This window comes from Telopea speciosissima, chromosome 10 (assembly GCF_018873765.1).
Source record: "Telopea speciosissima isolate NSW1024214 ecotype Mountain lineage chromosome 10, Tspe_v1, whole genome shotgun sequence".
Lineage (NCBI taxonomy): Eukaryota > Viridiplantae > Streptophyta > Magnoliopsida > Proteales > Proteaceae > Telopea > Telopea speciosissima.
The window spans coordinates 43,295,042-43,322,932 of record NC_057925.1 but is presented as its reverse complement, the minus strand read 5'-3'; the positions used below and the strand labels follow the sequence as shown (position 1 = coordinate 43,322,932).

Below are 27,891 nucleotides of genomic sequence, written 5' to 3'. Positions count from 1 at the left end.
CTGAAATTGAAATTCTACAATTATTCTTCTTCCCTTGTAGAAGGTATCATGCAAGGTGATTTTCGCGAGAATTCTGCCCAGCCAAATCTAATCGCTAGAACCTACTGAAATTTTGATCGAATCTTCCTCAAACCCTAAGAGAGACTCGATCCAAATTTCATTACCATCCACCCAGCCGATTGTCTGAAATTATCCTTTTACCACTCAATCCTATTTCTACTAGGATTCCTCAATAACTTCAGATATAGTCATCTGATTTAACTATGACTCTCAGCATATCTTCTCTCCCATATAATCCACACTCTCCTAACTTAACCCTAACATCTAACCCTAGGTGCCATCAAACCTTAACCCTAATTTCACAATTTCACATATTTTGACATAGTCAATTTCTCTAATCCTTAGCAGATCCAGGTTATTGGTTCTAGTTGGCCTCATACCAATCTAGAATTACATTAATAACAGTAATAGAAACTTAAGGAAAGGGGTGATGTACGGGGTTTAGGACCACAGGACTTTCTGTTTTTCTGCCTGTAGTTTTCTTTGCTTGCTTTCTTTCCCGTATAGTAGCCATCTCAGAGCCTATGACCAATGCCTCTTTTCTGAAAGAACCAAGCTGATAATCAGATTTTTAGAAATGCAGTAGTCCATAAGTGCGTGAACCATATCTGAATGCAGGAAGAGTTTAGCAAAGAGGTCATTACTCGCTAAGTTTTTCAGGTGATTAGCCAGCTAAGGTTCTCAGACCGATATCATTTTAATTTTTCCAAGCTGCACACAACTAAAACCCATCCTCCCACTTGAGCAGGGCACAAAAATTAATGAATATAAGTTTCAAACATTCAGTAAGTGTGCATAAGGCCCTCAGACCATATAATGAATATTTTTATCATGGAACTGTAGTCCATAATATTCAAAAATTACAAAAATACTGAGGAGAAGTCATCAAGTGGGAAATGCAGCAATGATTTTCTCTCAAATCTCACAACTCACAAGCCTTTTCTCTCTTCCAACTTTCTTTACACAATGTCATAATGGTAAGACTGTTCATAGGTTCCATTCTCAGTAGAACATTTTAAAACAGTTCATATACTATTAAATGTTTCTGCTTTAAACTGAAAAAGAAGTGATAACTCAAGCTTCAGAAAACAAACTTCCTGATCTAAAACCGAATAGCATAATCAGTAAGGTATGCTATTCTATCTTCAATAAATGAAGGATACAAGTAAAAAAATGGAAGAATATGCCTTCAATAAATGAAGATAAAGTAAAAAATGGAAGAATACGCAGGGAGCTCCACCACTTACAACTTTTTCAAAAACTTGGGCCTTTTCAACTGCTTTTGTCCTGAGTTCAAAATTGTAGGGATTCCCATCAACCAGCTGCATGGAATTCATCCAAAAATTTACCCTCCATGAGAACAAACAAAGTTTCAAGTTTAACAAGAAATAGAAAATAATGAAAGCACTGCGAAATCAACAACAGTTATTAACTAAAAGAAACATTGACTAGAAACGCATATTCCTCATTCCAGACAATGCAATCAATGGTTCACCTATTTGGTTGCACATAGCCCAAAATCATTCTATTGAGTAACCCCACAATCCAACTCTTCCTATTTTTAAAAGGTCAATAAAGTAATTTTAGATAACCTAGGAATTCTCCGCAGTTTGTTTCTTAGGCAATATCACCTTATTTATGTGAAGATCTTGTCCTGGAAATACGAAGTAACCCATGAAAGAGATTTTCTGAATGACTATCAGAATAATGATTTTATTACAAAAGGGAAAAAATAGGCAAATAGTATGACTTCATAGGAGGGAGAGAAAACCAAAGAACAAAGCCTCCACCAAGAAGTAACCCATTAGAGAAAGACAAAGCGCAGAAATAAAATACAGCTCATGAGGGTTTCTCCCACAACAAATTATAAGATGCATCATATCCTGCTTAACCAGCTCATCTTCCATAGCATTGGTTGGCCTTGTCATCCAGTGAAATGGGGAGTTCAACATCAAAGCCAGGAGACCACGCAGAGGTGACGGTGTATGCATGTAGGAAGACGAACGCAGACTAGCAGACCATGGTTAAGGTCCTAGACCAGAACCAGGCCCACAACAGTGGCCACGGTTCTGGTTCTGGTCCTTAACTAAGCCAGCCTCCAGGCCAAACTGTGGAGAGCAGTTGTGAGTATCGCATCGTCTAGTGTGGGCCCCATGTGGACACATGGCGTGGGAAAGATGAGCAGCTGCCAAGATCTTTTAGAGTTTCTAATTATTTAGTTGCCATTTCCATCAGTTGATATTTCGATGTATTAGCTACTTGGTGAATAAGTTAGGCTAAGTAGGAGTTTCTTTTCATGTACTTGCTATTACCAACATATTAGTTTCTTTTTCCATTTTTTTTTATTTTCTTGGCAGCCAAGCTACTCCCCACTCATGAGGGAGTTATTCTTCCATGTATTGTTCCAAAGCTTATTATAAATAAAGTGGTAGTACTACAAGAACCCACAATTTTGGTTGTTGCTATTTCTTGCTCTATGAGAGCGGTGAACTGTGGTGATACAGTCACAACCTAGGTGGTGAGGCCTTGGAGGGAGAAGGTAGTGAAGCCCAACCGCGGGCCATAGTTGGCGAAACCTATTGTTCATGTCTTCTTCTTCTTCTTCTTCTTCTTCTCTGCCTATTCTCTTTTGTGCTTTGTTGCTGTAGAAAACCGACCTGGTATACGTGGACAAGCTACTCTGCAAGAACAAAGGGAATAAGAGAGGACCGGAGCGGACTCCAGGGGGAACTCTCCGATGCTTAAGTCAGTTCTCCAAACAACAACACGAATTAGCACAGCAAATTGCGCAAGAGAATGAAAGATTGATCGATCCTCTTAACTAGGTGCTTACCCTTGTATTTATAGGATGGATTCGAGAGGCAATCCTGAGAGTTGGTTCTGGGAGTCCAATATTGGCAGAGAACCTATGGATGGAAGGAAGATGTACCCTTGTGGGAGTCTAATATGGAACGAGATCATCATTGAGAGTCCCAAAGGGAAAGTCCCGATATGGCATGATACCTCAGCACACCCGAAGGAAAGCCCCGATATAATAGGGCAGCCTAGCATACTTTGCGATCTGTGGGTTATCTTGGCCACGTGTCGCCTACCCATTGGTAGGTGGTATTTATATGTATCATGTTTTCTCTGTCATTCACTGTTCCAGCAATATTCCAGCAGCTAGAACTCTCATTGTGGTCCACTTCTAGGTGATCTCTAATCTTTCCTTTTATGTTTATTTAATTTCTAACACTGTTATGTAAGTTTTCTTAGGTTCTGTTAGTTTTTTCCAGCACTCTTTTATATCTATGACTTACCATTGGACAGCAACATAGTCTAATAATCAATCAACAGATTCTGAGAATCTGACCATCAACTTGGACTGAAATTAAACTATGTTACTCTCCTCCATTCCTACTCCATTTGATCTAAACATGGTGCTCATAGGATGGCTGGATCAAGAGTTATATCAGTTTTCCTGACTTGCTAATTTGCTGTTTCTTTGACTTTCTATTTTCGGTCCATGCAAGTTTCTATCCATCCCCAACCATTAACTCTCCTTGATATTTTTACCACTTAATCACCCCCACAGGCCCTCTAGAATATATTAATTTCATCATCATTGAGTTTATAGTTTGCAATTTACTTCGAGTATCTGCTGTGTTTTAGGTTCACTACAATTCTGTTTCTGTAGGTTTGTTAGTGTTGCTTTGTTTCAGCCTAGCATACCTCATCAATTGGTATCAGAGACATGGCCGGCTGTGATCGACAGCCCTCCCAGCCCCTTAGTGATGATGACAAGTTGAATCTTCTCATAGAGATGATGACACAACTTACTCAACGTGTCACTATCATGAAGCAGCAGCTTATGGAGCCTAATATTGCTAGTCCTAGACCTCGAGATGATGCACATGTGTACCCTATAGCAATTAATTTCACAAGGACACATCGAGAACCTCAAAGGATAGTAGTAGTACAGCCACAAACTACTTTTGAGGATCATGTGCATGCCTACTTTGAGGTGGGCACTCCTAATCAACGTATCATGGATGATTACCACAAAGTGAAGTTGGACTTGAAAGAATACAATGGCCGACATGATCCTCAGGTATTCTACGAGGTCACACATAAGCCCCGATAATGCTGTGGCAGTCGGGGCTCCAGAAGTGGAGGGGGAGAGTCAGGAGACCAGGCAGAACTACCCACAAGGGAATGGTACTGAGGTTGACCTTGTGGAGTTGCAAAAGGGGATCCCACTAATGGAGGAAAATAGCCAGGGGGCGCCATCAAGAGCACGGAGTTTGATTTCTTTAGAGGCAAATTTGAAAATGAACACACCGTTTTCCAGGAGGTAAGTATCCATCAAACCTATTGATTTCCATTGTTTGTCAATGAAGCTTTCACAATGTTGAAAAAGGGTATGGAACAAAGAAAATGACCCACTTGGTGTAACACCCCGAAAGCAGGTCATGAATATATTGTAATTTAATATACTAAAGTATATTTATATGTACTATGGTAGGCATTATATAATTATAAGATGTATTGACATGATACTTTGGATTGATATTTTAGGACTTGAGAGACCTAGGTGCTACGATAAACAAATTGAATCTGCGAATCATTGTAACAAACAAGGTGAGGAAACATAATAGTATTTATATATGATGTATATTGAAATGTCTGAGCATGGTCATGTGTTTTATGATGTGTAATTGTTGAGTTGTGTAACCCGATAAGGGTATTTTGGGTGTTTTCTTTCTTTGCTTATTGCCCCGATATAAGCATGTTGGCTATACAGGGGCAGTATTGTAATCCTGCTCATTAGTAAAAGATATAAATGAAAGGGCTGTGAGTGAAGAATCACTAACTCAAGCCATTCTCCCATTTTTGGTTCAGCTAACATGGTATCAGAGCCAACCCTATTCTGATCCAAGCTTCCACAGCCTCCATCTCTTCTCTTCTCTTCTCTTCTCCTTCTTCTACCTTCGATCTCCTCTCTCCTTCTCTTGGTTTCTCTTCTTCAACTTAGGACAGCACTAATGAGGTGATCTTTCGATCTAGTTGCTGCCCTCAATCTTACCTCCTTTCTTTCCTATGCTTTGAAGATTTCCTTCACTGCGGTATTGAAGATTTCCAGATTTTTGAAGATTTAGCCCTTCTTCTCTTATAGGCTCTTTTTCCCTCTATTGGAACTTCACCTGCAACTCCTTTACAGCATCTATCCATCCTTAAAACCTTTCTGATTAGCCCCTTATCCCACTCGATCACCTTCTTTCAGGGTTTTCTAAAACCCTGAAATTTATCGATATTTGGGTTTGGGCCTTTTTGTCTGCTGCTGGTTCCTTTAGAGGTGATCTCTTTGCATTAGAGATCCTCTCCCTTCAATCTTAATCAGCAGCCATCACTTGCTTCCATTCTTCCTTGAAGATCCTACCCCAATCGACCTTCTTTTTCAGCCTTTTTTTTCTGTTTTCTCAAAACCTTAACTCCAATCGACTTTTCTTGATTAGAGCTGCTGGATTTCCTGTTGCTGCTGATTCTTTCGGAGTTGCTTACTACCATCAAGAGCCATCTTCGACCTTAATTTCAGCCTCAGATTCTGTGTCTTTTCAAGAGTGCCTACCAGGTGTTTGATAGATTGCCTCTTCTAGCTCTCCTTCTCAGACTGCCTTTTAAGGCCTCTAGTTTCTCTTGGCTGATTGCATAGGGTCTTCCTTCCTTGATTGGGCTGCTTCAATGCCAGACTCAGATGCATCTTCTGCACCCTCTGTGCAAGAGGGACAGCCTCGGACAGATCTTTTTCCACTTTCAGCTCCTATCAAGCTAGATGGCTCCAACTATCTTAAGTGGTCTCGGACCACCTAATTGACCATTGCTGGTCGAGGACTGACTGGTCACATACTTGGGACTATTCTCATGCCATCTACAGCTGGACCTCCGCAAGAAAAGTGGCTGTCCAATGATGCCATGGTTATGTCTTAATTGTTGGCATCGATACAACCAGATCTGTCTGACAATTTCATGCTTCTGGAGACAGCCCATCAGATCTGGAGTGCCGCCAAGGAGACTTATGGGCGTGTTGGGAATTGACGTAGGTCCAAGCACTAGGAGCAAGAAAAAGCCTTGACTTGGCTGCTGAGTTTTGTTTTTTTCGTTGGAGCCTTCTTATACTTAGTTTTTTTCCAACACTTTAATTAAGGGCAAATTAGTCTTTTAGCCTTCAATTACTTTAGTTGCTTTATTTACTTCCCCTCCACGATTTCCATTAGTAGGCTAGCTTTGTTTTGTAATCAGATTTGGACTACAGGTCTGAATGTTCTATTAGTAATTAGGAATCAGATTAGGATTACAAGTCCTAGTCTGAGTAGGATTTGATTTCAGTTTGAGTAATAAATAAGCAAATCGTGGGAGGCTCCCCCACAGTTCAATTATTAAATTTTTGCTTCTAGCTTGCTGCCATTGCTGTTGATTGCTCTCAGACTATTACATCCTTGTGGATCTCAAGGTGGATAGGGTGCGTGGACTCCTGCGACTCCTTGCATCGTGAAGATCGGGAGGTTTTCTCACAATTTCTCAAGCTGCTGTTTTTTGGGATCTCTTCGAACCAGTAGGCTATTTTAATTTCTGTTTATTCCCTTCTATTTCTCATCCTCGAACCTAAACCTACCTTCCCCATCGATCCCATTCAGATCATCAAACCAGCATTCTTATTCCCTCCATTAAACCTGCAACTCTTCCATCAAACCCTTAGCTTGATTTTCAAGCAACCCAATTCCAGCCATCAGATCCTCCCCAAACTTCCATCGAGTCCTTCATTCATCCCCTCCTACACTCGACCCAAGTTACAGTCCCTAATTCCTACCCTAACCCCCCCCCCATCACCATATTCCGTTAAAAACCAAAACCCAAACCCGATAGTTAATTCTGCCCTAAAATTGCAGAATTTTCAAACTTCTCCAAACCCTATTATTTTTATCTCTTAATAACCCCTACACCTGCCATCAAAACCCTATAAACCTCAACATCAACACTTAACTCAAACCCTAGTTTTGCCCTAAATTACTAAACCCTACCCCAATCGGCCAGCCTTGTTGGTGATCCTATTACACTGGTTCCTAGTGGGAAATATTCCTACCTGAACTACATTAGGAATGCTGCCCAAGTGTATGAGATTTGCAAGAGGGCTCATTATCTCACTCAGAAGGAGTTGTCTGTTTCTGCATACTATGCTGCCCTCAAAAGCTTATGGCAGCAATTGGATCATTACTCCACTTATCAGCCCTCTACACCTACTGATGTTGTTGCCTACCGTAAACACCTCAACAGTGACCGTGTGTACGATTTCCTAGCTGGTCTGAATGTGGAGTATGACCCTATTCGGATGCAAGTGTTGAACCAGTCTCCCTTTCCTACACTGGAGCAGGCCTTTGCAATGATTCATACTGAGGAGACTCGTCGGACTGCAATGCTACATGCTCCTCCGGTTACTAGGTCTGCCCTACAGATTACTTCCAGCCCTGCTCCTATTGCCACTACCATAGTTATCAAGGCGTCTGTTGCCATGGCGTCTAGACTCCTTGGACGCCTTGGGCACCATGGCGGTGTCGCCTTGATAACTATGGCCACTACTGACAGTAGTAATGCTGCCTCCAGAGAACCTATCAAGTGTGAGCACTGCCACAGGCCCTCTCACACCAAGGCCCAGTGTTGGAAGTTACATGGGAAACCTGCTGATTTTGAGGTGAAACGAGGCCGGGGAAAGCCCAAACCGAAGGCAAATCTGACTGAAGCTGTTGCTCCTTCTGCTACATTCCCCTCTGCTGACACTGGTTTTACTCAGGATGAGCTACTAGCCCTCCGTCGCATACTCCAGCCATCTTCCGCTGCACCTTCTATTGCACCTGCGCCTGCTGCCCCATCTGGTTCTTACTTTGTCTCAGGTATTCCGGTTGGTAGTCAATGTGCATCGGTTGTCTCCAGTCCTTGGATAATCGACTCCGGTGCCACTGATCACATGACTGGTCCTTCTCACGTATTTCATCATTATTTCCCTTGTTCTAGAAAAGATATTGTTCGAGCAGCCAATGGTTCTCTTTCTCCCATTCATGGAAAGGGTTCCATTCACTGCTCTCCTACCATTACCCTAAATTCTGTTTTGCATGTTCCTTCATTTCCTACTAATCTTCTTTCCATTAGTAGTTTAACCCGAGATTTGAACTGCAAAATAACTTTCTTTCCCTCTCATTGTGTCATACAGGATCTGGTGAAAGGCCACACGATTGGGGGTGGTAAGGTATATGGTGGTCTCTACATCCTCGATACAGGTCCGCCTACTCCACCATTAGCTTCTTCTTCGGCTTATCAGTTACATTCAGCAACCTCTTTGGATCTCCATCTATGGCATTGTCAGCTTGGTCACCCTCCTCTTCGAACTTTAGCTTTCTTGTTTCCTCAGTTAGTTCAAAGTTGTAAAAAGAATGAGTTTTTATGTGAAGCCTGTGTCTTGGCTAAGCAGACTCGTTCTACTTACTCTTCAGTTAATAAAAGTACTTTTCCTTTTGCTTTAGTTTATATTGATGTGTAGGGCCCTGCCCGTTGTGTTTCCATTTCTGGCCATAGATGGTTTGTTTCCTTCATTGATTGCTTTACTCAGACCACTTGGGTGTTTATTATGCAACACAAAAGTGAGGTTTTTCGATGTTTCCAGCTCTTCCATCATATGGTCCAGACCCAATTCAATGCCACATTAAAAATTCTACGAAGTGAAAATGGCAAAGAATACATGGAAGGTCAGTTCCAATCCTATCTAGCTGAGAATGGCATCCTCCATTTGACCAGCTATGTAAACACCCCTGCCCAAAATGGAGTCGCCGAATGAAAAAATCGGCACCTTGTAAAAGTGGCTCGGGTCATTATGTTTGCACGACAGGTTCCTCCTCAATATTGGAGTGATGCTATTCTCACCGCTGCCTACCTCATCAACCATATGCATACCCTTGTCTTTGATGGTCGTACTCCTGTTGACCTCCTTCAAGGTTCTTCTTCTTTTGTGGTTCCCCCAAAAAATTTTGGTTGTGTATGCTATGCTCGCAATCATCATCTTCATGGTAAGCTTGATCCTCGGAGCATTCGATGTATTTTTTTGAGCTACTCTCCTACCCAGAAAGGATACAAATGTTATCATCCACCTTTTGACGTACATTTGTTACCATGGATGTTGTCTTCCATGAATCCCTGGCATACTACTCTCAGCCACCTCTTCAGGGGGAGCATGACATTTTTTTTTCATGGTCTAATGTGAGATCAATTAAAAATTAAGTGCACCGCTATGCTAGTGCGATCACGCTGCATGAATATCGTGGGTCATAAGGGATGAGCGGGTCATCACGTAAAACAAGGAGGAAAAGAAGCCATAATCACTAAGCAATTAAAAAGATAATTTCCTGGGGCTAAACCCGCTTGCAATACGAGAGACAAGGGTCCTAAACACGCACGGTTCTTCCAACCTCGGTGTTCCTCAGACATCAATCTCCTATGCAAATATACGGCCATGGAAATCACAAGATAAAAGCAAAGAAATAAACAAGAAATAAACCAACTCGTGTGTGTGCTAACCGAACTCTGATCGATGAAACGACCTTCGCAGAGACTAAAGGGGTAACCTCGCCGATCTATCACTACAGATAGTCTTCGGTTTGGTGCGCATAAGTCTTACAAAGAACAGAAAAAGAAATACTAAAAACTTCAATATATGTGCATATCCTTACAAGTAGTTGGCAATAAGTCTCGCGCTTTCACTCATGCAGATCCAAGATAGATGGACGATCCTCGTAGATCCTCGATACTATCTAGAGATCATTAACAAATGCTATACCTGTTTGGTCGTGCGCTACTAAAGAAAAGAAAAAGAGCGTACTAAAGCTCGATACCAATTTACATAAGAAGGGGGCGATCTTTAGAAAACTAGAGATCGAAGGGAAAGAAGGGGCGAGAGGCGAAACTCGAAAGTCAAGTGAGCTAGTTCTTTCTCAAGAAATGAGCTGCCTTATATAGAAGGAGAGGTCGGCTACGATTCCAAAATTTTATTTCAATTCGGAATAGTAATCGGCGACGTGTGCCGACGTAGGGCGGCGGGTACTATTCAAGACGTTTACGGGTCCAAGATCACATCTCGATTAAAATTAAAGATTTTCCTTCGTCTCCGTGACAAACAACATCTCCAACAGCTTCTAGAATTTTGAACTATGGACGTAATTACATAAAAGACCTTTCAACAAAAGAAAAACGCTTTTATTAAAATTGAAAAAGATGTTGACTTTTCGGACTCCATCCGACACACGATAGTCCTTGACATACTGCATCGAGATTACCCAATCTCGCCCGTCTGCTTATTTCCCTCTCTTCTTGGTGATCTCTTGATCTTAGAGACAGATGCTAGCAATGAACATCGGGATGTGTCCTCAAAGCACGACCCTTAAAAACCCTTCTCGATGAACAAATTTGCGGATATAACTCGCAAATTTACCCCGCTCAACAAAATTATAATATCTATGAAAAAGAAATTCTCGCCATTGTAAATGCTATTCAACGGTTTAGAATTTATCTTTTACCCGAGAAGTTTCTTATTAGAACTCGATAATCAAGCGGTTCGTGATTTTCTTAAAACCAAAATCAAAGAAACTAATTCTCGCCGTGAACTGGGCCAATCTTATTAACCAATATCGCATGAAATTGTACATGTTAAAGGCACCGACAATTTTCTCGCTGATTATCTTAAGCAGCCACGACAATCACGAATCCTCGTGCATCCCCTCGATAAGGGTAAAGGTAAAGCTCACGCCGACACCACATCGCAAGAGCAAAAAGAAAGCCTCTTCTCTCGCTTACTCCCTATCCCCCCCGTGGTGGTATTCTCATTAGAGAACCCTGTGTAACAGCGGTAGTACCTACCCAATGGACTCCCCGTTACACTCGAGTTCCCCGCCACAACAAATGAATTCTCTCCTTCCCTTCTCACCATTTAGTCCCTATTTCTTCCCTGAAATAGTCAAGAACAGACACCAGATCCTTTTTATTCATGTGGAATATACCCCACCTACCTACTCCTGCATTGTACAACAACAATCACCGCCAATATTCCGCTTCACAATTTGGTCACTGTCTCCAACACCACCGATTTCTTTCATCACGATGGCATACCTACCAAGCGGTACCATCGCTGAACACTTTCAGGAAGACGCAGTTGCGGCCGTAAAGCCGTTTGCAGATCGCTTCTTACCGCCTTCTCCAAGGGTCTTGGATCTTTCTATGCCAAGCAGCCTTAGCCTTCACTATCAGACTCGACTCAATTGACACACCGATTGGGACGATGTTACTTCCCCGAGAAAGTACACCTTTCTTCGATTGGAGATTGTATCAAGATCATTTAAAAGATGCTCTCTTCTATAAAGCATACAAAATCGCTTATATTTAAAAGCTAAAGAAATCCTTCCCGAAATATTTCCAATGATTCAACGTCATTATGCGATCATGCCCAATACCGGCCGCTTATCAAGATTTTATGCTGGAATTTCCCAAAATATAATACTTGATCAAAACAATCAAGACCGCCTTATCTTCTACCCTGGCCCGAACCCTGGAGTATTGCTCGCCGTGAATGGGGACTAGTAGGCCAACCGGTCTTCTCTAGCGAGCACATCTGCCCTCGACCAATATGCCCACGATGATCGAACCAGATCGCCCCGCGCCGCTATGGAGATTCTCCGGGGGACTTGAATTCACCATTGCACGCTCCTGGGCGGAACGCGAACGCTTCTTCCAGCCTATCGGCCCGGCATCTCCGCCGCCTCCGCTACCCTACCGAACCTTCCCTTACGTGAAGCCAAGCTCGATATTGCTAATTTGCGGTATGCGGAAAGCCCGACAGGGGGGGTTGGGGGGGGGGGGGGTTGGTTTTTAACGGTCCTCGATACGGTATCTTGCTCGACGGGGAAGACGACTCGCACCCGGTGCGATGGATTACGAAATCCCCGTGAGTTGCGGCGATACATTCCAACCGACGACCAGCTCCGGACACTTTCCCCCTCGACATCCTGGCACTCTCCTCGGCCGATGTGCCGGCCGTGAAACCATGGCCGCAGCCGACGCCGCCATGAACTTGCCGCCAGCCGGGGGGGGGGGGCCCAATCCTCTCTTTGCGGTCGCGGCTAAGATGACATCAATCTCGACGATCGGATCAACGTCATCCATGGTGGCATCCGCAGTCCCACATGAACAAAGCCGCCGCCTCGCTCCACCCCGACGCTCATCCGACCTACGAGGTCCCACATGAACAGCTGCCGCGCCCACGCCCCTCGACAATCATCCTGCGGACTACATGAGCATGCTTTCCAATAGTACCCGCGCCTACGTCAAGACACGTCGCGTTACATATTCCGGAATTGAAATAAAATTTTGGAATCAGAAATGACCTCTCCTTCTATATAAGGCAGCTCATTTCTTCAGAGAAAGCGGCACTGCTCCGCCACTCTCGAGTTTCGCCTCTCGCCCCTTCTTTCCCTTCGATCTCTAGGTTTCTAAAGATCGCCCCCTTCTTATGTAAATTGTGGTAGATCGCCCCCTTCTTATGTAAATTGGTATCGAGCTTTAGTACGCTCTTTTCTTTTCTTTAGAATCGCACTGACCAAACAGTATAGCATTTGTTAATGATCTCTAGATAGTATCGAGGATCTACCAGTATTTGAAGATGTACCTGATCTTTTACCAACTTCTACTCAGGGGGAGCCTTCTTCTACCCTTCCGGCTCCTATTCAGGATAAGCCAACTTCAGCCTCTCGGTCTCGTCCTATTCAGGGAGAGCGCAAACCTGTGAGTCAAATTATTGTTGATCAAACCTACACCAGGAAGCACAAAAAGTAGGTTGAGACTACCACTACTGTACCACCTCTTCAACCGTCAGCACCTGATCCAGATCCAAATCCAGATTCCACTGCATTACCTGGTAAGGATCCCTCTCTTGATTTACCTATTGTTGTCCATAAAGGCATTAGATCTTGCACCCAACATCCCATCACCAATTTTGTTTCCTATGATGCTTTGTCTCCTTCCTATCGTGCATTTGTATCCTCTCTTTCCTCTGTTTCTATTCCTCATAAATGACAGGAGGCAATGGAAGATCCAAAGTAGAATGCAGCCATGTTGGAAGAAATGATGACCTTATCCAAGAATGAGACATGGGAGCTGATGGCTCTTCCTTCGAAGAGAAAACAGTGGGCTGCAAATGGGTGTTTGTTGTCAAGCAAAAGCCTGATGGAACGGTGGACAGAAATAAGGCTAGACTGGTAGCCAAGGGATTTACCCAGGCCCATGGGATTGATTATCAGGAAACATTTGCCCCAGTGGCAAAGTTGAACACCGTTCGGGTATTGTTATCATATGTTGTTAATCTTGACTGGGATTTGCAGCAATTGGATGTTAAAAATGCTTTCCTTCATGTAGAGTTGGAGGAGGAAGTCTATATAGAGATCCCTCCAGGTTTTTCTTGTGACAAGACTCATGAGAAGGTTTGCAGACTGAAGAGGGAGTTATATGGGCTGAAGCAATCTCCTCAGGCTTGGTTTGGCAGGTTCTATAAGGCAATGATCTCTGTGGGTACAAACAGAGCAATGTTGACCTCATCTTGTTCATCAAGCGGAATGGAGATAAGGTCACTCTTCTCATAGTCTATGTCGACGACATAGTGGTGACCGGAAATGATGCAGATGAAGTCTCTCACCTAAAGACTTTCTTAGGACGAGAATTTGAAATAAAGGATCTAGGACAGTTCAGGTATTTTCTTGGGATTGAAGTTACTTGTTCTCCCAAAGGCATCTTTCTCTCCCATTTGAAATAAGGGATCTAGGACAGCTCAGGTATTTTCTTGGGATTGAAGTTGCTCGTTCTCCCAAAGGCATCTTTCTCTCCCAAAGGAAATATGTTCTAGATTTACTTTTAGAGACTGGTTTGTTAGGATGTCACCCATGTGACACTCCTTTGGAGGCTACTACTCGTCTACAAGAGAAGGATGGTGATCCTGTTGATAAGGGGCATTATCGAAGGTTGGTGGGAAAACTAATCTCTCTCTCCCACACCAGACCAGACATTGCATTTGTTGTTAGTTTGGTCAGTCAGTTCATGCATGATCCCTACTCCACCCATATGGCTACTATTCTTCATATTCTCCACTAATTAAAATCAACTCCAAGGAAAGGGATTCTCCTGTCTCCACATGATCACCTTTGCATTGAGGCGTACACAGATGCTGACTGGGGTGGTAACCCAGACACAAAATCCACTTCAGGTTATTGTACCTTTGTAGAAGGTAACCTTGTCACAAGGCGAAGTAAGAAGCAAAATATGATGGCTAGGTCTAGCGTTGAAGCGGAATTCCGTACCATGGCCTAGGGCATATGTGAACTATTGTGGCTTCAGAGTTTACTTCAGGATATTGGTTGTTCTGTTCATCATCCTATGATGTTGTACTATGACAACAAAGCAGCAATCAGTATTGCTCACAATCCAGTGCAACACGACCATACCAAGCATGTGGAGATCGACAAACACTTCATCAAGAAGAAGTTAGAAAGTGGGCAGATTTGTATACCCTTTGTGAAATCCGACAATCAACTTGCAAATGTATTCACTAGAGGGTTAAGTGGAAACTGGAAAGTTATTTCACCCTAGTCTAGTCAAGTTGGGCATGTGTGATATTTATGCACTAACTTGAGGGGGAGTGTTGAGTTATGTAACCTGATAAAGGGTATTTTGGGTGTTTTCTTTCTTAGTTTATTGCCCTGATATAAGCATGTTGGCTATACAGGGGCAGTATTGTAATTCTGCTCATTAGTAAAAGATATAAATGAAAGGGCTGTGAATGAAGAATCACTAACTCAAGCCATTCTCCCATTTTCGGTTCAACCAACAGTAATATAATGGATTAGCATGATATGGATTATTGAATGTTTGACTTGTATGCATGATTAATGAATGTGAGAGAATTGTATGTGTTGCTATATGAGATATATTGAAATATTTGACATGAAACATTTAAAAAATGATATGATTATGAGGTGAATGATATGATGTTAAGTATATGTAAGGTGTTATATGACAAGTTGTATGAGTATATGTTTGCATACAAGAAATGTGAGCATGTGAATGAGAAATGTAAATATATGTACTAGATATATGAATAAAAGTACAAGTTATGTGAACAAGTGTACGAGATATGTGAATGAAGTCAATGAGATTGATAATAGCAGTACTATGAGAACAGGACCCTGTGAATACAGTCCCTTTCCAGTAGGGGGTTTTGTATTGGATGAGGTTTTTTATAAGTTAAGGACTCAGTAAAATCCTATAAGTGGACAAGCTAAGGACTCGATAAAATTATATATGTGATACGAGAGCGAGCTAAGGACTCGGTAAAATCCTGTATGTGAACGAGCTAAGGACTTTGTAAAATCCTGTACGTGATACGAGATTACGAGTACGAGCCGTGTCATTCTTCTCCCCGGCTGCAGTACTGGGATAAAGAGTTGAGGATACGGGCTAGGCTAACCTCAACTATTTATGTGTATAATCAATATTTCACAAAATTGACTAAGACCTAACCTAACAGTAAAATATTGTATGCATATTTGTACACTGTTAATGAAGCACATAAGCACCTGGTTGTATTGTAATATGTTTTCCTCACTAAACTATTAGCTCATTTTTGTAATAAATCTTCTTTTTCAGATGATGAGTTTAGAGGAGAGGTGTGCACAACTCCAAACTCTAGGCTGTGAGTGCACGTGGTTCACTAACCTTAGAGACAGGTCATGAAAACTTATGATGTTTGGATAAACAATGTGATAATACAAACTTTTGATGTAATATAACTTTTGATAACTATGTTGAACTTTAGTATTTGTTACCAGTAGATGTATATACAATGTGTAAACCTTAAATCCAGCTCTAAGTGTTGTTGTCTTCCTTTGTGTATGTATGGGAGTTGGGTGATTCTGAACAATGCCCGTGAGGGCAGTACCTTATACCCTATCCGGGTTTGGGGTCGTTACACTAGGCATGATTTCCATTTATAGATTTTTGGAGATGGTAACTTAGAGGGACAGATAGCGAATTAGAAGGAACCATCGATGGAGGGGTTTGACAAAATGGAGAGGGAGACCAGAGCGGGAAGAGGGGGGAAGGATGGGAAAAAAGGGAGGTCCAAGATTTAGGACCAGCGGAGGGAGAAGAGTAGGAGGAGATTGGTAGAGATGGTGGGGAAGGTGGTGGGGGAGGGGACAAAGGAAACCATCAGTCATGCTGGAAAGAATTTCCTTTCACTACATGTCATAGTCATTTCGGGCTGAAAATTTGACGAGAGGGTAATGCAACCGGGTTCCACCAAAATTCCATAAATCTTAATATGGTAAAACATTGCTAAAATCCAAAAGTGCGGTAAAATATCCATTTGTTTTGATATATAAAAAATATGTTTTTCATCTAGAATGATTTTGACAACATTCACGCACATCAAATAAAGTTTGACCGGAACATAACTCATTCAATATAAATCAGATTTAAGCAATCTTGGATTTGTTGGAAAGTTGGTTTTGCATTCTACCTAATACAAAAAGTCTCATGTAAAAATAAAATCATTTGACCAGTCAAACTTCTTAGAGAACAAAAAAATCATTTGACCAATCAAACTTCTTAAAAAACAAAAACATTTCTTAAAATCGAGAGCAGTTTGATTACTTACAGAAAAGATCATATTTCTAAGAACGATAATGACCAATTCCAAGAACAGTCAATGCAGAACTGAAGCATTACATCCGCAAGAAGAAGAAGAACAAGAAGTTGTCCAAGTAGTAGTAGTAGTAGTAGTAGTATTTCCATACTTAGCTTATTTTTAATGTTTTGTGTTTTAATTTGAACTGGTCCAAACTGGTTTGAACCAGTGGTTCAATTTAAGTGAAGTTAGAATTCTTTTTTTTATTCTCTAGGACTTCAATTTAAGTTGTCTAGTCGACCCCACCTCTCTCCACGAATTTTAAAGAGGAGTTGCTTTGTAATTAGCTTCAGCCTAGGATTCCTACCCCTAGGCTGAATATGAAAAAGCCCTTTGTCCAATATAAATGAAGAACAACCATGGGGCTCCTCTATACCTCACTATTTTAAAAATTCTGCTCTTGCAAGCTGCGGCCTGCAACTTTCTCTTCTTCAAGAAGACTTTTGTCTTGTGTTTAATTAAGACTGGTGGGATTGGTGTCTGATCCAATCAACACCTTGCAGTGTGAAGCCCAAGCGGTTCTTTTGAAACTCTCCTTCAAGTTCTAGTTAAAGATTCAATTTTTATTCAAGTCTCCCAACCAAACAAGCTACTGCCAAAGGAATTCTGCAACAACAGTGAGTTTGATTCATCCCTACCCTAACCTTTCTTCTTCTAATCCTCTAAGCCACCAAACCCTAACATCCCCTCCATCTCTGAACATCATTCCCATAAACCTAATTCTGCCCAGACCAAACCAGCCATATTTGGATCGAATTTTCCTCTCACCCTAAGGAGAACTCGATCCAAACCCCTACCCTAATTTCCCATTCTAAACCCTAGATTCCACCATTATTCCCTTTTCAAAAACCCAAAACCCTAACCTTTAATTGCTGCAATTCCTTCCAGCTCTCCAACCATTAAAACTTAACAAGAGCTTCACTGATAGACTCCCCTACATCAACTTGACCTAACCCGACCATCAAACCCTAACCCTAATTTGACCAAAATACCTACTTTTGACCTACCCGAATGACCCATTCAAGAACAGATCCTGGTTATTAGCTTCTAGTTGATCTTCTACCAATCTAGAAGACTAGAACTACATTAACTGGCAGAGCCATGGATGAACATGGTCAGCCATTCCAGCCTGCAGCACCTGATCATATGGCAAAGGTTCTTGAGATGTTACAACAGATGAATGAAAGAATGCAACGACTTGAAGAACGCCACGCTACTCCAGTCAGGGATAGCAACATACCAATGGAAGAGGACAGGTATCAATTACAGTCCCAAGTTCACAGACTCCATAGAAGGCACAGGGAAGACAGGAACAGAGAATACAGAGAAGACAAGGAAAGAAGTAGAGAAGACAAAGACTACAGGGAACATCAGAGAACTCCAGAGGCTCGACTTAGTTTTGAAGATCATATGAGATCTTATTTTAATATTGATAATGGTGTTCCTCGTCGAAATTATGGCGACACACAAAAGGTCAATTAAAGGAAGGAATACAATGCCAAACATGATCCACGGGTATTTTATGATTGGTTAGGTACACTTGATGATTATTTTGATTGGTATGATCTGCCTAAGGATAGACAGATGAGACTAACACGAACTAAACTAGTGGGTTCCGCCGGTGAATGTTGGAGAACTACTAAAAGGGATATGGAGTATGAAGGCACTACACCTAACACTTGGGCTTATATGAAGGAAGATTTGAGTAGGAAATATCTGCCAAGGCACTTCAAGGCACAGTTACAGGACAAACTGAACACCCTTCGTAAAGGGAATATGTCTGTGCAGTAGTTAGATTCACTCTCATCTCGTACTGGTATTAGTGAAATTCAGGTATTATCTCGATTTCGGTTGGGATATATGCATGATATCAATAGGGCTGTTGGTGTTGCCCCGATATGTTCAATGTCAGAGATTGTTTTGAGAAGGCACTTAAGGCTGAAGAATTATTGGCATGTACTGGTAAACGGTTTGGTACTCCTGCTGTTGACAACAAGAAAAATTTTCCAGCATCCAAACCTTTTACTACTTGTTCCTCTACTGCTGGTCCTACACGTTCTGCAGCTCCTCCATGGGTTGATAACAAGGGTAAGGCACCTATAATTAGCACCATAGTTCGAAAACTCGTTTCGTTTCGGTGTTTCGGGCTGACCGAAATATCTGAAATTTTGGATATTTCAGTCGAAATTTTGCATTTTTCTTTTATGTTTCGGTAGGTCATTTCGGTGGGTTTTAAGCCAAGTTAAGACCTGAAACTTCATGGAAACCCTATTTTAGGCTATATAAACACATTTAAATGGTCGAATTGCAAAAATAGTCACCCAAAGTGGTGTTTTGGATTTGCACCATTGATTGGCAATGTACGGTCGAATCCTAATGTATAACTTAGTTAATTACACAGACACGTTGTTTAAGACTTGTACTAGAAGACATAATAAATTAATGATTAATAAGCAATTTAAACAAGTAAATTGACTTGGAAGTTGGAAACATAAAGTGAATGACTCATAAGTCATAACTTAAGTCATAATACTAAGTACAATAAGTAAATAACAAGTTAAGAAGATGATATCAATATGACAATATCCTCAATAGTCCAATACAAGTCAAGTAGTCATCTAGTGACTCAAATGTTTACAAATATTCTAATAATAATTACTCCGACATCCAAGATCGACCCCACTCATGGTCCGATGGAGCCACGTCATAGTATGGAAGAAGAAACGACCGAGACTAACAAGGAGAAAAAAACTCAAAAAAAACCAGAGCTTGTTAAGTCTCGGTCGAAATTTCGACCGAGACTAACAAGTTTTGGTATTTATAAAGCTACTTTTGAAAAAGGAATCTCGATATCTCGCGAGATTTTGATTTTGTCTCGAGATATCGTGAGATGGTTGAAATTTCGACCGAGTTTTTGCATTTTTTTTATTCAAGCTTGTGTTTCGTTTCGGTCAGGTCGAGATACTCAAAATATTCGAGATCTCGACCGATATTTCGCGAGATTTAGTACTATGATTAGCACTAATAGAGTCTGATGTTTCCACTACCAAGACATTGGGCACTATGCCAAGGACTGCCCTCACCGTAGGAAAGCTGTTGTTGTTGCTGAAAAGGAAGACACAGCTGAAGATGATGATGGATTGCATCCTTATCCCAAGGATGATGGAGATTATGAGGCTGGATATTATAATGTGCTAGATGATGATGATACCTATGAGGTTCATGTGGTTATTAGAGTTTTGGTGGCTAACACCAAAGGAGAAGACTGGCGACGCACTTGCATCTTCTATAGTCGCATGTGTCAGGAGATCACAACACCCAGGTAATTGTTGATAGTGGCAATTGTGTGAATTTTGTTTCTGAATTTTTTGTGAAGAGGGCTGGATTGAAGACTAAGAAACATTCACAACCCTATAAAGTATCACTACTGAATGGCAATAAGTTGGAGGTAAACCAGCGCTGCTCCGTACCTTTGCAACTTCATCTCTACTCAGAGGATTTCTGGTGTGATGTTATTCTCATGAGGCTGACTGATATAATGATGTTATGGTTGGTGGAGGGAAGACCCAATGTCTGTTCCAACACAAGGGGCAGCATAGAGTGTTCCATCCTCTTAACTGACCTGCTGAAATGCGCCAATGACAATCCTTGTGCACAAATCAAGGGTACAGGTCATGAGAGGAAGTTACTGCCTTACTGGCTGTTCCACAGAAGGAATTTGAGAAAACCAGCCAAGATTAAGGTCTGATTTTGGCACTGGTTACTAGAGAAACCACTACACAGCCGGAAGTCCAGCTCATACAGCCTATTAAGGAGCTGCTGTCTGATTTTTTTGATGTGGTACCGGAGGAGTTACCTAATGAGCTACCTCCCTTGAGAGACATTCAGCATGCCATTGACTTGTACCCGGCTCTGTGCTACCTAATCTGCCCGCATATCATCTTAGCCCCACAGAGCATACTGAGCTCAAGAAGCAAGTTGAAGAGCTACTACAAAAGGGTTTCATTCATGAGAGCCCAAGTCCTTGCGCTGTTCTAGCTTTACTGACTCCAAAGAAAGATGGTTCTTGGCGTATGTGTGTGGACAGCAAAGCAATCAACAAGATTACTATCAAGCACAAGTTCCCATCCCACGGCTTGATGACATGTTAGACATGTTGTCCGGTTCTATGATCTTTTCTAAGTTGGATCTTCGGAGTAGTTACCATCAGATTCGTATCCGACCTGGAGACGAATGGAAGACTGCCTTCAAGACCAAGGATGGACTGTTTGAGTGGAAAGTTATGCCCTTCGGTCTGACGAATGCCCCCAGCACTTTCATGAGAATTATGACACAGGTACTTCATCCTTTCATTAATTCATTTTTTGTTGTTTACTTTGATGATATTTTGGTTTGTAGTAAGCATCCAGATGAACATATTGACCACTTGAAGCAAGTCTTGAGAGTGCTCCGTCAAGAGAAGTTATATATCAATCTCAAGAAATGTTTTTTCATGCTGCCCAAGATGATATTCCTTGGTTTTATTTCCTCATCACGAGGGATTGAAGTTGATCCGGATAAGGTCAAGTGTATTGTTGAATGGCCTAAACCGAAGACTTTCACTGAAGTCTGTAGCTTCCATGGTTTGGCTTCTTTCTACAGATGGTTTATTCGGAATTTCAGTGTGATCATGGCACCCATTACCGAATGTACCAAGCAGAATAAAGGAAAGTATGAATGGACAACTGCAGCAACAAAGGCTTTTAATCTGATCAAGAAGAAGATGACAGAGGTTCTAATGTTACACTTACCAGACTTTGACCGTATATTTGAGGTGGCAACTAATGCTTCACATCTTGTTCTGGGAGGTGTACTGACTACTGATGCAGGGTGGGCACTCTATTGCTTTCTCTAATGAGAAACTCAACGAAGATAAGCGGCGCTGCTCGACCTATGATCTTGAACTCTATGTTGTTGTCCAAGTGATACACCACTGGAGACACTATCTTATTGATAAAGAGTTCATCCATTACACTGATCACGAGACACTCAAGCACTTTTATTCACAAAAGTCAATCAGCAATCGACATGCAAAGTGGTTACTTATTTACAGGAGTTTGTCTTTACTTTGAAGTACAAGTCTGGAAAGGAGAACACAGTGGCTGATGCACTAAGCAGGAAAGTACTGACTTTGAGCATATTTTCAGCACATGCACTTAGTATCGAGCAGATCCATGATGAGTATGCTAGTGATAAGGATTTTAGTGTCCTTTATGCTGAGTTGCAACAGGGTGGGCAGCACCCTACATATACTATTCATGATGGGCATTTGTTCTTAGGAACAAGGCTATGTATACCAAATTCTTCCCTAGGCCATTATATTATTAGGGAGTTACATGGAGGAAGCTTGGGAGGACATTTTGGGAAGGACAAAACCATTTTCCAGGTTACATACCGCACATTGCCAAGGATGTGGAGCATGTAATCAAGAGGCACCAGGATTGTCAGCTAGCAAAGGAAGACAAGCAAAACACAGGTCTCTATTCACCATTCCTGCTTCCTCCTGCACCGTGGGTTGACATCAGCATGGATTTTGTTCTTGGGCTGCCACCTACAAGGCGGTGTGACTCTATTATGGCTGTGGTAGACCGTTTCACGAAGATGACTAACTTTATTCCGTGTAGCAAAACACTTGATGCTTCTCATATGGCAAAGTTGTTCTTCAAGGAAATAGTGTGTATCCATGGACTACCAAGCACTATTGTTTCTGACAGAGATGTGAAGTTCATGAGTTACTTCTAGAAGACTTTGTGGTTGAAGACTAACACCAAGCTACTATTTTCTACTGCTTTCTACCCACAGACTGATGAGCAAACGGAAGTAGTGAACAGAAGTCTAGGAAATTTATTGAGGTTTTTGGTTAGAGACTCGAGAAAACATTTGAGTTTCAGATTAGGGAAACAAAGGAGAAGGAAGGAAGATGTTAGAGAAGAAGGAGACAAGAGAGGGAAGAAGAGAGAGACCCTATGGCTTGGTTTCTTGAACAGATTGTGGCGACATCGATGCGCCTTTCACAAAAGGTCTTTAGGACCTTGAGTCAAACCGTCCATTCTACCAATACATATCCATGGGGGGTAGCTCAAATTCGCCTAGCGGATCAGCTACAACTGCTTCCCTGTAACCTGATGGGAGGTTTGAGTCTAATAGGGGGGGGGGGGGGTTTTTTTGGGGTGTGTTATACATAACTTCCCAGAGAAGACTAATCTAGTACGGTGCATCCAGTGCCTTGGGAGCTATTGGCCCTACTCCCCTGGGTGGGTTGGTAAAGATAGTTTCCCCCTGGCTTTCCCGATCCTAGAGAAGAACCCAATCTTCCTAGTTTTTTTGCTCATAGATGGTGGCAGCCCCTTCCTCTCTACAACAACTCCGATATAAGCCTTTCCTCTTCCTGCTTCAGGACCCAAGCCTTTTTAAACCTCGTTATACCTTCTCTCCAAATCCTGATCAATACTCAACTAACAAGGGTGTGGGGTGGTGGGTTGGGGGGGGGAGGCTGCTCTGCTAAGGCAACCCTTTGTTTGACAAGCTTTGAAAACACTTAGGTTGATTTGAGGTGTTTTTTCACGCTCTCGTATAAGGTCTTTGGAAAATGACAAAAACTTATTGTTTGTGTTGAGACCCTTTGCCCCTTCTTCTCCAACGGGCGTGCCCCCTTCCTGGGGGGGGGGTTGGGAGGGGGGGGGGGGGGGGGGGGGGGGGGGGGGGGGGGGGGGGGGGGGGGGGGGGGGGGGGGGGGGGGGGGGGAGGGGGGGACGGGGGGGGGGGGGGGGGGGGGGGGGGGGGGGGGTTTGGGGGGGTGGGGGGGGGGGGGGGGGGGGGGGGGGGGGGGGGGGGGGGAAAAAAAAAAGAGGGGTGAAGGTGTTTTTTTTGCTTTTGGTGTTTTTTTTTTGGCTTGGTTAGGGTAAGAGATGGAGGGATTTGAATGAGAAGCTGCCGGTTGGATTGTTTGTCGTTTTTACATTAAAATAACAAAAGATTATTGCTAGGAGTTGAAACTTTGTTAAAAAATGGAGATTGGGATTAAAAAGATGCCTGCTAATTTAAAGGGGGGGGGGGGGGGAATTTTTTTGGGGAGTGTTCTTGGGGAGTAGGTGTAAAATAATGTGACAAAAAGCTAAGGTCCGTTATGATATAGATAGGGGAAGTTAAGGTAAGGGAAGATGAAGATGGGGAAGAGGAGGAGGTTACATGGGATGCATCTTTGGGGACAGAGTGTATATAGAAGGAAATATAGTAGATAAGGTGGAGATAGGAATGTATAGGAAGCCCTCGACTTATTGGGGGGGGGGGGGGGGGGGGGGGGGGGGGGGGGGGGGGGGGGGGGGGGGGGGGGGGGGGGGGGGAGGGGGGGGGGGGAGGGGGGATTAGTGGGGGGGTTGCGGGGTTGGAAAAAAAGGGGGGGGGGGTGGGGTGGTGGGAAGAAAAAGAAGAAAAAAGAAAAAGGGAAAAAAAAAAAAAAGGGTGTTTAAGGGTATATTCTTATTGGGGGGGAGAGAGAGAAAAAACAAAATAAAAAAGAAGCCCTCCTTATTTTTGGGGGGGGAAAATTTTTGGATTATAGTCTTATATCGTTATAAAAAAAGGAAGTGGGGAGGGGGGTAAAAAATAGCTAAATTGGGGAAGGGGGGGGAGGGGAAAAAAAAAGAGGAGGGGAGAAGGGGGAGGGGGGGGGGGAGGGAGGTGGGGGTGGGGGCTGATAAACTATAAAACCCTTTACCTTTCTAACTTTTACATCTTTAAACCCGGTTAATAGGATTAAAGAGAAGAAAAGAATAGAGAAGAGCAACCAAATACGACTCTCAAACCAACCCGCTCCGATACCAAGTTGAGTTTCGATTAGGAAACAATGGAGAAGGAAGGAAGATGTCGAGAAGAAGGAGACAAGAGAGGGAAGAAGAGAGAGTTACGGTTGAAAGTTGTGTGTGTTAGAGAGATTTCTCCAACTCACCTATATTGCTCAAATAGAATTACTAAAAAGTATTACAATCACCTCCCTAGGGAGGTAAAAGGTAAAAATACATAATAAGGGAACTAGTTAGAAGTCTAGTTCTGAACTACCCCGACACATATTTACTATCAACTCTAACAAAAACATGGCCCTCCATTCTTGAGATTGTTGGGTTCGCCTACAATAGCTCGTGAACAAGACAACAAAACGTACCCCTTTAGAGATTTTACTGGAGTTCAGCCAAGGCATCCCATTCACCTTGTTCCTCTACCCCCTCAAGTAAGGGTCAGCATAGCAGCCGATGAGTTTTTGTGATTGACTTAGTACCAGGTACGGCACCCATCTCAAAAGCCCCGTATCGTTTACCTCCATCTGAAATGAAGGAATTGAAAAGTCAATAGGAAGAGTTGTTTGAAAAGGGTCATGTACGACCTAGTATGTCACCTTGGGGAGCTCCAATCTTCTTTGTAAAGAAGAAGGATCATACCTTGCACATGTGCATTGACTACAGGGAATTGAACAAGGTTAATATCAAGAACAAGTATCCTCTGCCCCGTATTGAGGACTTGTTTGATCAATTAAAGGGAGCAAAGGTATTGTCGAAAATTTATCTCCGTTCGGGATACCACCAATTGAAGATAAAGGAGGAGGATGTTCCCAAGACAACTTTTAGGACTCGTTATGGGCATTATGAATTCTTAGTTATGCCATTGAAGTTAACCAATACACTGGCAGCTTTCATGGACCTAATGAATAGAATTTTTCACAAGTATCTTGATGAGTTTGTCATCGTTTTTATTGATGGCATTCTGATTTACTCCAAGAGTGAGGAGCAGCATGAGGTACATTTGAAGATCGTGCTCCAGACTTTGAGGGAAAAGAAACTTTTTGCTAAACTCAAGAAATGTGAATTTTGGTTGGATAAGGTTGTACTTTTGGGACATGAAGTCTCAGAGGAAGGTATATCTGTAGATTCTAGTAAAGTCCAAGCAATGTTAGATTGGGCTAGACCGACAAGCGTGACTGAAGGACTTACTTTGGGATATGATGCAACACGGCTGCTCAATACCCTAATCAATTAACTATTAAAAACAATCAATTCCTAGCTTTCATCTCATAACATAAGGAAGAAAGAGCTCTTGCTCTACAGACCCAATCCTCATAGCCTTCTTAGCTTGGATACTACTTATTAAGCACAACATTTCATGTGAGTGATATCAGGCTATGGATCATAGACAGTGTCAACTCAACAACTTCACAAATTAGGCCAAAAAAACCATAAACAATAACATCATCAATGATTATGATTCTAGTGCCAGAATACACTGGAAAACACTTCTTGGGCTATAGTTGAGGCATAAGGTGCACACTTCCTCCTTTTTTCTTTTGGCAAACCTCATGTGATCCACGTATCATATAAGACAGGAATTCACCTCAACGTTGCACACGCAATTGTATCCTAAAATAATTCACAAAATCTAGTCTAAAAGATTCTCCATAAATAGATCTAATTCCTCTCCCTCTTTTTTTTCTTTTTTCAGTTTTGGGGAGGAGGAAAGAGAAAGAATAAAAAAGGCATTCAACCTCATCAAAATTTGGGTTTAGACTCGATAGAGGGAGAATGGAAATAAAAATGTGGGTCTAGGGTAACAAAACAAAATTATACAAGCAAGATATTTAAATGGGTATTGGGATTCAAAAAATTGTATAGTTAGAAATTGTTAGGTTACTTATTATTTTTTTTTTTCATTTTAATTCCTTTATTCTTCACTTCGGAAAGAAAATTAAAGAGTTTAGTTAATCTAAAATCCAAAGGAAAGGAGGTTCATGGCTAAGGGTAAAGATGTCAGAGGCATGGTTATTTTGGAATGTACCAATTGTGCCCGAAATGATGTTAATAAAGATAAAGACCGGTGGGGATTTCCAGATATATTACTCAAAAGGATTGATAAAATACACCTAATCGATTGGAATTGAGAAAATTGTGTCCTTATTTTCTCAAACATACGATTCATGGCGAGATAAAGAAATAGATCGAACGGAACAAGGTGTGTGCCGCCCTTTCAAGGGAAGAAGAAAAAAATTATAATTTAATTCCATACAAATTACCTATCTAACAAATTTTAACAGCTCAAAATGAAACATAGTCCATCCCTTTAAACCCCTTCCCCCCCCCCCCCCCAAAAAAATAATAATAATAAAAAATTGTTATTTGTCGGCTATTATTAACTTCGAAGCAACTGGACTTAATCTCAAATGTCAAAAGGGTGGAAAAATATGACCAACAGTGAACACTCACCAAAGCATCCTCAAATCCTCTCTCTAAAATAGTGTTCAAGAGTCAAAATTCAAAGCAAATTTCATCCTTCTATTTCAGGGAAATTCTGATTTTGCAAAATTCAACTACCTCAAGCATTGCCAACACACCAATGATAAAATAGATTATGAACTCTAAAGCCTCGAAACACTGCAACTTGCGGAGGAAAACTTTTATGAACTAAATGAACAAACCGACACGGATAATGGAAGCAACACATTTACCGAAAACAATCTAAAAAAATAAAAAGAGATTGAAACAAGCAACAGAGAGAATAATAGAAGTAGAATCGACCTTCGTTTCAAATTACGCTGCTCCTCTTCGTGCTGGATGCGAGACATTATTGACTTGAAATCCTCTGTAGAAAATTCTGTCTCCATTTTTTTATTTTTCGTTTCTGATGACGGGTCTGAAGCAACTGGAGATGGAAGAGTAGAGATGAAGAACTAACCAAGGATACGTTGTCTCCAACAAGGAATGAGTTTTAGAACTCCGCCAGACACTGAGTCGTGCCGTCTCGGATATAAAATACGTGACTGCTTCAGCTCAACTCATCCATCTACTCTTACCGTATAGATAAAAAAATTTGAGCAAATTTGAGCAAATTAAATGCATCCCTGGTGTTTGAAACAATAATCGAACATCCCTCATAGTTTCACCTTTTACGTCCAAACCCCTGATGGTTGACGATGTTAGTGAGGTGTTAGTTTTGAAAGGTAAAAG

The 27,891-nt window shown here is 41.8% G+C and overlaps 1 protein-coding gene across 1 annotated transcript in view; it reads right to left on the bottom strand.

The window, feature by feature from the left end:
- LOC122644077 overlaps positions 1 to 27,665 on the bottom strand; it is a 67,780-nt gene extending 40,115 nt beyond the window's left edge. Inside the window, exons 1-2 of the mRNA XM_043837681.1 lie at positions 27,463 to 27,665; positions 1,308 to 1,382 (exon numbers count right to left, since the gene is read on the bottom strand). Of these exons, the coding sequence (XP_043693616.1) occupies positions 1,308 to 1,382; positions 27,463 to 27,548 (161 nt within the window). The 5' untranslated portion in view covers positions 27,549 to 27,665. The remainder of the gene's footprint in view (positions 1 to 1,307; positions 1,383 to 27,462) is intronic.
- Positions 27,666 to 27,891: the final 226 nt, after the last annotated feature.